At 45.2% G+C, this 11950-nt stretch overlaps 1 protein-coding gene across 1 annotated transcript; it reads right to left on the bottom strand.

Annotated features, from left to right (window-relative positions):
- Window positions 1–1495: 1495 nt before the first annotated feature.
- On the bottom strand, window positions 1496–10128 carry IRX6 (iroquois homeobox 6). Its single transcript, XM_086946464.1, has 5 exons — window positions 9541–10128; window positions 8373–8627; window positions 7856–7962; window positions 6576–6880; window positions 1496–2949 (listed from the first exon to the last, which is right to left on the bottom strand). The coding sequence occupies exons 1-5, from the start codon at window positions 9583–9585 to the stop codon at window positions 2273–2275; spliced, it is 1389 nt and encodes a 462-aa protein (XP_086802590.1). The 5' UTR covers window positions 9586–10128; the 3' UTR covers window positions 1496–2272.
- Between the last annotated feature and the right edge of the window lie 1822 nt (window positions 10129–11950).

Here is an 11950-nt window from a genome sequence, read left to right as displayed (position 1 = left end):
CGTTGATTTGAAATTCTTCTTTGCATTCCTCGAGTTTCAATTCTTATCCCCCAGTCTGAAATCGAGTTCACTCTCTAGCCTCCTTGGCCTATTAACAACAATTCAAATATTTAAAGTAATCAGAATAATCAATTGGCAGAATTCTGTATGGTTTTAAAATAATCACATCTGAAATATACAGTAATGTAAATATTGACACCCCTTGTAATTTCTTGAAGTTTTTCTATAATACTTAGCTAATATCATTAATACTAATGATTATGACGTTTATCATAATAATAGATTTCTGGGGAAGGTTGTTGCCCTTTACACAGTGCATAGAATTATACTCGGGAAGAGAAGTAAAAGCTAAAATACGTAAACAAAGTAGCTTACTCCTAATTTGAACTAACGTAAATGTATGGCACTTAAAGGAGACACGTTTTGGGGCATTGGTTTGCATACAACCACACAAGTAATGTGTATGTTGATCTTTTAGGGTGGAGGGATTTCAGCCTCGTCTTCGTGCCATCTATTCTTGGCCTTGGGGCTGTGCTCATAACAGACAGCTGTGGTACAGGTGGTATGCGGGACAGGTCCTGGATAAGATGCTGGACAGCACTGCACAAGTGCAGTGTTTGACGTGGTGCCTAGTGCCTAGCCACCTTGAAAAGTACTGCCTATAGTATGAGTAAGGCTCACAGTTTCCCCTTTTTACTGATTTATACAGGTAAATACAGACCGAATAAATGTGTTTAATGTCTATTTTTATTTTTAAAAGTGGCAAAATAATGAAAATTGTTGTTCTTGTGTGCAGTGTTTCATGAACTCCAGGCAAAAGCTGAGCAGAGAGACAGCATGGGGAGTTAAAAAAACAGGATGAGATTTCCTTACATACAGGCATATGTGAACATATATTTGTAGTATAACGCTTCTATGCACCTATGAGTTTAGTGTTTTTTATATGTTGCTGCTCAACTAGCTAAAACATGACAGGCATCCACATATGAATGCACGTCTAAGAGTTAAATAAATGTGGAAATATACCATTTTATGACTCAATTTATTCTCAAAACACAAAATAAATATGGATAATTACCAATAAGATATCCCCCCAAAAATATGGACAAATACAGATAGAAATGTTTAAAGAATACCATAAAACAGGGAGCCCTAAGTATGAGCGCCTCCATTTTGAGGGTTTCAGTCCTAGCAGAGAACACAACTGTAAGAAGAGCAGAACAAAATGCTGACCAGCAGAGAAATCAGGAACTAGATTTTAGAAAGTAGGATGAAATAATTAAAAAAAAGACCTTTGGGAAACAAATTAAAAATCATACATTCATCTGTGTGATGGTTATGGAGTTCTCCAAGAAACCATTATTGATGCATCGCTCCGTATGAATGCCAACCAGCTTAAAAGTAAAACATGAATGATAAATACAAAAGCATTTAGGATTAAATATTAATTTATTTCATATTATGGCAAGCTGCTACATTTCTCATGATTAGGAACACCATTCTAGTGATAAAAGGACACCAGGAAGTTCCCAGTTTACCACCTTTTACTGGAGCAGAGCACTAGTGCTGCCTGACTGCTGACAGTTGGGAAGCTGTTCGTTTGTCTGTGTACACAGTACATATATCTTGTTCCAGGGCACAAGTAGGGAAACAGTTTATGCTATTAACAACAGAAATATGATAAGAATCACAACATTTCAAAGCACAATCATCTAAAAAAAACTTTCCAATTACACATATTTCAAGGATAAAAGTTCATATTGAGATTAGACAGGTAATGAGCAGCCAATAAAAAGAGCCTGCCTATGACATTGCTTTAGCGCAGACTTAAAACCCGTTTTTAGTCACTCTCCTCTGAACTAAACAGTTTCACTAGGCTCCATGACCCCAAAGTCACAATGTATTCCCATTCCGCCTGCATGCAGGCAACACTAATGGATGATTGTGTTTGCAATCCACAAAATGCATTGATTGTGTCTCTAGGAAAAATATTCTCCATATATAGACACATTTCAACAACTTGATTGTGACTAGTTATGCTCCACGGCGTTACTTGCTCGCATTGCTCAAACTAGTCCCACCGGGCTTTGAGAGATTCAGTGGCATTGCTTGGGCCTAGCAGATGTTTCAAAGATCAGAGTTGTTGGCATAACATCTATAGATGATGGGTGGCATAGGAAGAGAGCTATGCCTGTGCATGGGCAGGGAGGATAAATCTACACAAAGGAATAAATAGCTTTATCTGGAGGAGGCCTGCGTTCAGCAGAAGTAGTCAACAGTTGTTCTCTCCCATGAGCTTGCACAGAAACATGGAGGTCCAGCTCCCTTCTGCTGCGGAGGAATACTGACAGGTCTCTCCCAGTACTGGGTAGGGGGCACAGCTTAGCTGCAAAGACTGCACGTTGAAAGAAGTTGTTCTGAAAATCTTGGCTGACTGAGGCAGTTCATCTACTAGGCCTTCATGGCTGACTTGGGTCTTCCCACTAGGATGAGGCCTGACGTCGCTGCACTGTTCAGAAACTGGGGGTTTTGCCCTTCCGTGCAGGCAGTCGGGGCTCACTGCCTTGGGTTCATGGTTGGGGGCGCTCACTATGACGTTAGCCCCAGCCGTGTGAGCCAATGACCAGATGCGGGGCTTCTCTGTGGCATCAAAGAGTTGCATTGGAGCCGAGGTATCTGCTAAAGAAGACGGCTTGGCCAGCAGGCCCTCCAAGAAGTCTCCTCTTGGTGATGCGGGGGTGGCTTTGCTGCAAGCCACTCCCTGGAAACTGCAAGGAGGTGTCATGCTGCAGTCACATTTCTCAGGCTGTCCTTCCTCTGTGTTCATGCTTGAAGGTGTGCCTTGCTGTGCAATCTTCAGACCGTTTTCGAGTTTCCCTGCTTCTCCGTCATCAAAGTCCTCCAGGTCGCTTAGCCTCAGCTCCTTTTCGTCTTTGCAGACTTTGAAATCTGCAGAGAAACAACACAGCAATATAAACAGGGTCAAATAAGGCATTTATACAGAGATCTCTTTTGAGAGAGCTAGTTTTTAGAATTGTGATTTCCAGCCACCTGTGGTGGGTTGGTGTCTTTTGTTCTTCCAGAAGTGTGTAAACCACAGGACTTGGATTTAAATCAGTACCAAAAGTTGCCCTTACAAGCAGGCGGGGACTGGAGAATTGGATTCAACTGTGTTTTGTGTATTTAAGATATATCCTTGTCTACCCACCTCCAGTACTGGAATGGGAATTTAACCAAACATCGTCCACCAGATTAACTCTTGCATCTCCCCCTACAAAACAATTCCACTTAAATACTCACCCACATACACACACACACACACACACACACACACACACACACAATCAATTAGGCACCCAAACTGACAAGCACATATTCAAAAACTGACAAACAAATATGGACACAATGCAGAGTGTAAAAACACAAGCACACACAGATTAATAGGCATAAACACATGTGATCTGACATGCAGAGTCACACTCAGACACACAAAAATACAAGCACATATACAGAAAAACGCACTGTTTAGCTGTAGAATATAAGCAGATTCACTGACACGGTTAGGAAGAACTCTGGTGTGGAAGAGGTAATGACTGATTTTGGCCAATATTTCGGCTATATGATTAACAATTCTAAAACCAAAATAATGTGCTGGGGGGTTGACAATTGGGAGGGAGTTCGAAGCAGTCAGTTTAGGTATCTGGGTATAATAATTACACCGGACCTTAACAGTATAGCACAGACTAACATAAAGAAGGTAGCTAAGGATATTGATCACCTTTTGAGACGGCAGAACCTCCAGTTGACAATTTATGGCCTTGTCAATTTGGTCAAAATGGTAATTTTGCCTAAATTAACATACTTGTTTAACATGATACCTCTGACTTTTCCCTATAAAATTCTGGGCAAAATTCAGGGGAAAATAGGTAGCTTCATTTGGGCAAATAAAAATTCTAGGCTATCCTGGAAAAAGTTAAAAAGAAAACTGTCAAAGGGAGGGTTAGCGCTTCCGGACGTCCTTTGGTACGCTTTCTCCTTTCAGCTGAAAAATATCTGAAGCCTCCTTACCAGCCCCGATGATTCTAACTGAGGGCGGTTACTGAACATAATGGTGGATTAAGAGGGGGGCGGGCCTAGTTGTTTGTATAAATTTGGTACGCCAAAATTCTACAAAAAGGTACGCCTAAAGGTATTAAAACATGCACTTTCAGTATGGACTAGAGTTAAAGGGAGATGAGGCATAAAGTATTATTCAGACCTCGCCCCAATTTGGGACTGTCCAGGTTTGCCGTTATGTCTTGGGGACAGTCTGTCTCTTCCCATTAGGAGAGCAGGGATAATAATATGGTCGGACTTAGTAACATCAGTGGGGGTTCTCCCTTGGGAGGTTTTGAGATTGAAGATTGGGGACTCCCTCTCCAGATTTAAATACATTCAACTCTGTTCCTGGTTTGCCGCTGAGAGAGAGAACATTGGCGGGAACTGGGATATCGAGTTTGCTCTCCAATCCCCCAGTCCCAGGAAGAAGGAAGTGGGATTCTGGTATAGAAAAATGCAAGAGGAGGAGGAAATACAGCCCCCCCAAGCCCCCCCCCCCCCCCCAGTGTATCAAATCTGGAACTCCTCTAGGCTGGAAGATGCATCAGCTGCTCTTTACGATACATCTCTCCATATCTTGTATAAGTATGTTAGATCAGCCTCTCTGAAGAAAAAACATGTTTTCACCATTAAGAGGCTATATTATACACCAAAAAAGATTGCGAAGTTCGTGAGCCCATCCCATTTGTGTCCTAAATGTGGACTAGTCGAAGCAGATGACATTCATGTTAGATGACATTCATGTTTTTTATGACTGCCCTATCTTGGGTCCGTTTTGGATTACTGTGGAGAAGGCTTTGGAGGGTATTTTTAAAGTTAAATTGAGTTTGAATTTAGCTAGAGTTTTGTTTGGTTTGGACACAAATCTTTTTATTATGTTAAGGGGGCACAAGTTGCTTTATTTCTTAGTCTCATTTTAATTGCTCGCAGAGAGATCTGCAAGTTATGGAAGGATGCTAGCCCTCCTCTTTACGAAAGTTGGCTCCGGGCAGCACTGAGTATTGCACGTCTAGAATCTGGTATGGCACAAAATGTAAATAGCACAGTTTGGGATCCTTTGTTAGAATGGGGAAGAGAAATTAGGCTGGTCTAAGGCCCTGCAAAGTCCTATGATTACACCATGCCTCGGAACAAAGGGGCTGGGCGGGTTAGCCCCAGGAGAATGCAAGAACATCAGCCCTGGGCGCCCAGGACGGAATGGGGTTGAGAAAGTTTATTTGCACTGCCTTTGGTGAAATGAGGACCAAAAAAAAAAGAAAGAACTCTGGCAGGGAGCACGATTGTGTACGGATCAGATATGCAGGGATTAAGGAGTTTCTTGCTCCTCATACACATCATAGTGTCTACCCCTTGGGGTGGACACAGTGAGTTTTTCCCTTGGGTCCATACTCTGTATAAACAAAGAGGGGCCATTTCAGGTCAATGTATTGGGCCCCTCTGAATTTATATGGGGCATATTCCAGTGACACGTACTAATAAAATGATATAACGTTAAAACAAATGAATAATTCAAATCAGGAATAAAAAACTGATCTTTCTTTAGAACTTCTCATGGTCTCACCTCCTTTTTTTTCAGATCACTATCTCCTTCCTTTCCGCCCTCTGCATGCCTCTTCTCTCCGAGCACAACCTTCTCTAAATCACCCTTAATCTCTATCATTTTATTTTCCTTTTAAATTATCATCACCTTCCTGGCCATCCTCTGCATGCCTCCTCTCTGAGCACCACATCTCTAAGTCATGTGTGTTTGCCTTAATAGCTATTAATATATTTCTACAAATTGTCCACAACCCATTTTGAATATCACAACCTCTGCCTTTTGGAAAGCGATAACCTTGTATCCTAACACTGCCCAATCTCCTCTTGCTATAAACCCCAACAAATATCTGCATGGACTCACATGTCCCCCTTTCTCCCCTAATGATCACACACATCTTCTGTTACTTTAATCTACTACAAAGAAACTGCCTTGAATGCATGGAATGCTTTGCTTGAGCGCAAAAGACTAATTCCAGCCACCAATAATAAACAACACTGGACAAAATGCAAATCGTGGGTTTCGGAGCAGCGTGCAGCCCGGCATAAAGAGCTTCAACACTTCGTATGGGGCTGTAAGCGCTATATAAAATACAATTACAAATAAACCAGTATTTACTAGCATAGCGTGAGCACATGGCGTGGGAAAGAAAGCCTTCTAGGATGCCCCGCGCCAGCCTTTGGTTGAGGCTTCAGGCTCTGAGCACTTCCATCATTCCGAAGGAGCCCCCAGATGGCTGGGCCTTTTCGGCATGAAAGGTGTGAAACGCCCTGACGCCGCCATTGCCGCGTGTACCCGGAAGCACATGTTGTGCTTCCTCGGTAAAAGTTCACTCCCAGTACCGGATGTCATACCTCCTCGGCTGTGCGAGTTAGTGCACGCCGGGACTCTGTGGTGTCAAAGTGGCACTGAGCAGCCCACGGCCCCCCATTTATCTTACCGGTGTCTTTATTTTCAGAGCAGTAGTCCTCCTCGTCCCCCGGGTCCTCTTTCCTCTCATCCCCCGCTTTATTCTTCGGGGCCCAGGTCATCTTGTTCTCCTTCTTGAGCCGCCGCCGGGCGTTGGCGAACCAGGTGGAGACCTGGGTGAGGGTCATCTTGGTGATGATGGCCAGCATGATCTTCTCGCCCTTGGTGGGGTAGGGGTTCTTGCGGTGCTCGTAGAGCCAGGTCTTCAGGGTGCTGGTGGTCTCCCGCGTGGCATTCTTACGTCTAGCAGAACTGCTGAAATCCATCGCCCCGTACCTACCAAAGACATGACGTGCACGGATCATGAGACCACCTGCCACTGAAGGGGTGCCCACTAGCAAGGGGAGCCCCAAAAGATGTGCATATCAAAATTATACGTATGACCTTCCATTCATTATTTTTTTTAAAGGTGCACACATACTATTTTAGCAAACACGTGCAATTTAAATGCACGCATATTGATTAAGTGCACTCATGTAGTAAATTATAAAAACAAGTGTACACATCAGTTAAGTGCACCCACCACAAAATGCACATATATCAGTTAACTGCACTCGAATAAATTAAGCGCACAGATATTAAACAATCCAGTTCACATAGGAGCTAATTTACCATCCACTAAGTGCACACGTAACCGTACTGTGTAAATCAAATGATCAGTTATATTAGTTTTGTGCATGCATCTGACAAATGCAGAAACACTTGCATTTATGTGGCATAGGAGATGGTGTTTTGGGTTTTCGGAAGAATAACCTCGTACCTTTACTTTGAAGTACGTTATTAAAATGCACTGTACGGGTTTTACAGAGTTATAGCACACTGACTTCCTTTCAAATGTAGTTTATGTAGTTATCGGCCGTTCATACCAAGTAGCTGCCTTTCGAATAACAGAACTGAAAAAATTGGTATGTTGTTATCATACCAGTTAGGCATAAAAAAGTTTCCCCGAGGCAATGACAGTGACAACGATACCCCAACACTCCCTCCCCTTTACTGATTCCGAAAATAGAGCTTTAATTTAATTTGATTATCGCGCCCTGATAAACTCCTGGGGCCGGCGCTACTGCACCTGCTGTACTGTTCATAGCTCTGCGCCTGTCAATTGCATTTAGGGGCCCATTACAAGACCCCAGGTCACCTCGAGGGACTAACAAAGTGTTCATTGGGCCTGTGGTGGACAGTAGCTGTCAGCTGCTGAACTCGCTCTCGCATTGTGAGTGCTGAAGGGTCAAAGGGCGCGGGAGGACTCACCTGTCATACTGGTAGTGGCCGAGGGTGTGGTCGTAAGAGTAGTAGGCAGACTGGGTAATGCCTGGGTGTAGGGAGCCGGCGCCGTCTTTCACCTCATACTGCGGGGTCTGCAAGAGAAGTTGAGGGTAGTTAAGATTCGCGCTGACACTTTCAGAAAAAAAAGCAGCGCCCTGACGCAGTTCCACTCACAGCCTGCTCCAGCCCGCTTCTTACAGTGTGCGGAATCGGGACAGAGCAACTTTTCATTGAGTGTAGCAAAGTGTGTTCCTGTGGGTTATTTGTTGCCCAAAGTACCACTAGTTGTCAGCACTACTCAAGGGCCTGCACATATAAATGGATACACGTCTAAAAATGATTCTATAATAACATTTATAATTACATATATATGCCACTTCCTGTCCGACGCTGAAGCACGTTCCGCTTCCTGCGTAAGTTAACTTCCATTGCCCGGTATGGGCGTTCATATAACCCGCCCTGTTCAGCCCGCACATGGTCTGAAGACGCACGCAGTACTCACCAGCGCCGTGTACAGCGTGGGCGCCTCGGAGCCATAGGGCAGGTAGTTGGCATATCCCTGGCTGGCGGCCGCCGTGTACGGGGCGCTGTACCTGCCCAGGGCGGCGCTGAGCTCCGTCCTGGCTCCGGCCAGCAGCCGGTTCTCATAGGGCGAGCAGCAGAGCGTGGCAGCCGGGCTGGACCCCGAGGAGCCGTCCGGAGGCGACCTGGAAGCCGACTCACAGCAGCTTGTGCTGGGGTTGGTAGCTACAAAAAACTATAATTAAACACGTTAGCCATTGTTTCTGCGGTGTACATCATAATAAAACAGACACAGGAGCAAACAAACTTCTGTGAAATAAAGACGTCTGCACTAAAGTTTCAAAACTTTTTTGAGACGCAATAAATTGAAACATGCATTTATTTTATTTTTTTTAAGTTTGGGCTTGTAATAGATGGTGTTGTCCCAGGTTGCACCTGCTTGCCGAGAGATGCAAGAGTTATCACACTCCGATTGTGTTAGAATTAAAGAGGAACAGCAGTGGCGGCAGAACTGTTTTTATTATGGGAGCGCATAAAAAGCCCACCTCATCTGCAAACCTTGACCCAGCAATCACAGCCACTAAAGGTCTCTGCGCCTTGAAGCCCCCCGAGGACCCCTTGCTCCAACTCCTGTGAGGGAAATCTTTCCTATCGAGGCGCCCCGCTGCAGAATCTCTCAGTGCTAAACCTACCGAGCGCTGAATTATGCATCGCGACAGTGTGTGAGCGCCAGCTGTCCGGGTTAATTCACTTTAAAATTGACACAATCTGCAAAATAAAACGCAAGGCTCAAAAGAAACGCAGCGCGAGACTGTGAGGTCGAAACATGTGCCGGGCAGTTCAGAAACTTGGACGAACAACACGCAGACCTCAGCGGAAGGGAAACATTCACAGGCAGCTGGCAAGAAAGAGTTAAACGCGGCAGTGCCCACTCAGCTGCTGACCCCGCAAACAGAGATTTAACGGGAGAGCTCGGTGCCGGGTCCGTGGCAGCCGTGGGGTGAAGGCAGCAGGTTCAGGGCACCGGGGGTACCAGCACAGGAAGGCGCTGTGATCACGCGCACACCCAAAGCATGACAGAACCAGCAGCACCACGCACTCAGGGCACGCAGAGCAGCTGTCAGCAGGCGACGGACCCGCGAGCTTACCTGGGAAGTGCTGCTGTAAGGGTAGCCAAACTGTGAGAAGGACATCACTGCACCTCAGTCGTTTCTTCTTTTTTCCACCATAAGGCAATATTTCTCCCCGATCGATGAAAGGCTAACCTGCTGCAGACGCACCTTCACACACACAATTCCGCATATGGCCCCTTTTTTTAGTTCTCAATTATAGATGACTGCACTTAAGCAGCCGGCTCGGGCAGGCGGCTCGGAGCTGGAAGCCAAGACCCCCCTCCCTGTGCCTTCACAATGGTAAAACACTTTAAACAGAGACTTTGGCATAGGCTAGAGAGGGGTAACACCACCAACCCGCACGGCTGGCAGGGCAGGGAGCCGGCTTGTTGTATTATTTGCAGCCTGTGTACTTCTTTTTGCCTTCGCCCCGTGGAAGAGTATCAAAGTGACGTCATACTAATCCCGAACCGACAGGGCAGCCTGGATATAATAATGTCTTTGCCAATCATATTCCACATCTAATATTCTGAGATGCGCCCAACACTTGTTTCATGTTGTTTTAATGTTGTGCTCTGATGCACGTCAAAGGCAAGGGACCTGCAAGGCTTCCTGCTTGCTCTCTCTTTTTTTTGTACCCAGCAAATTATATTTGGGAATAAAGGAGGGAGGGGGGGGGGGGGTTCAGACACGACTCAGTCCATTAAACGTAGCAGGCACTCAAAAAAACCTCCGTTGTTCTTCAGCGAGGAGGCAGGCAGCGTGAATTGCTTCGCAAATCCATTCCTTTTAATATGTTCGCGTGGGTGATTGAGGGATGTTTTTATTTTACAGAGCACCTGTCATCTCTGTAATTCCATGATGGTCGTGTGTCTGCACTGGGCATGTTACTTTACAGTTGGGTCCCAGTGAACGCCTGGCGTGCCGTTGGCCACAGCCAGAGGTGAACATGCCACACCTCTTGTCTTTTGCATTTTTGTGCTATTGACAACTAATTAAGAGATCAGTGGATTGCGAGGATGCCGGCACTTGAACTAAAATCACACACTGTCTCTGCCAAAAAAAACACCTAGATTGGAGAGCAGGTAGAAATAGTGTATCAGTGTCAAGCAGGGAATTTGCACACTTTATCTAATCAGCTATTTCTGCTGTTCTGTGTTTAAATATCACAGCGTGATGCCGCTTAACTTTCATTTTTTTCTACAAAGAGCACTAGACTCGCATCATTCTGCTTCAGATTCTGAATGGAGAGGGAGGTGCGATGCTATTAATGCCACTGGCTTCGAATAAAAGCGTCGCACCTTTTATTAGCACGGGACAGGCACGGGTGTTTGTTGATAAATCCGGTACACAGAAAGGGAATTCAGGCAGAAAGCGAAAGGGCTGAAGCAATAAACAGACCTTTTGTACATATAAAGCATGTGTCCCTTTTGCAAATGGCCAACAGTCTTACAGCCTCATGTCCCCGAGGCCTCGAGAAATGAAAACAACATTTCCCAAGGCGCGTGATAATCCCCGCACCCCGCCTCCTCTCACCCAGGAGGCGCGTTGTGTCAACCTCAGCCACAGAAAAAGACAGCAGGCTAATAACCAAACAGAGCCAGCTGGGTGTTCCTAAGCCCCACCCGGCCGGAGGGGTTGGTACCCAGTAATTAATGATGATGGGCTATCCATTTTTCTCCATTAGACCCAGAAGCGGTCCCTGTAGAACTGGCTGGAGATTCTGACAGGTCAATGGGAGGGTGATTGATGGCTGCCTGGGGACCAGCCTGCCCATTACCAGGGCTGCGTAATTGCATCAATTAACAAATGGCAATGCCCTTGTTTAACCAGCAACTTACACCCCGCACGCTTGCCTTTGAGGTGAGAAGCTGCGGAAAAGGGAGATTTGGGAATCTTTACTCGCAGAAGCGTTGGATTCCTTTCCCAATTAGTGCGAAAAAAATCGATGAGGGCGAGTAGCGTTCTCTCGCTAATAACTGGGCTTTTTTTTCCACGGAAGCTGGAGTTAATGCTGGGAGGCAAGTTCGTCCCTCTCTGGCTAAGGGTTCGGTAACCCCTTATCAAGACATTCTTATGTGTGAAAATCAACTTCACTTTTCTGTTCCCTGGACAACGCCACCTCATAAGGGTTTATGCACCTCGTGTGCCATATAAAAGTTTTCTACGCATATTCTTTGGGCAACGCTAATTGAAATAACCGACACCACAGATGTTACAATTGGGTGAGAGCAGTTCACCCAGATTTATTTAGCTTTTATTTGCACCTCAAATTTAAAGTATTACGCTAATTTTTTTTCTATAAACACTTATCTATAAAATGGCAGAAATTACAGTAACGAGGCACGGGAATCTCACAAATGGAAGTGCACGAAGGCTCATCACTGACCCATGCGAGCACTCGTGCTTGTCTTTCATTGACAGGCGAAGTCTAAAATGGCCGTCG

Source organism: Lissotriton vulgaris, chromosome 12, assembly GCF_964263255.1.
Source record: "Lissotriton vulgaris chromosome 12, aLisVul1.2, whole genome shotgun sequence".
In the NCBI taxonomy this organism is placed as follows: Eukaryota; Metazoa; Chordata; class Amphibia; order Caudata; family Salamandridae; genus Lissotriton; species Lissotriton vulgaris.
The sequence above is the reverse complement of the archived record's forward strand: the minus strand, read 5'-3'. Positions and strand labels throughout refer to the sequence as shown.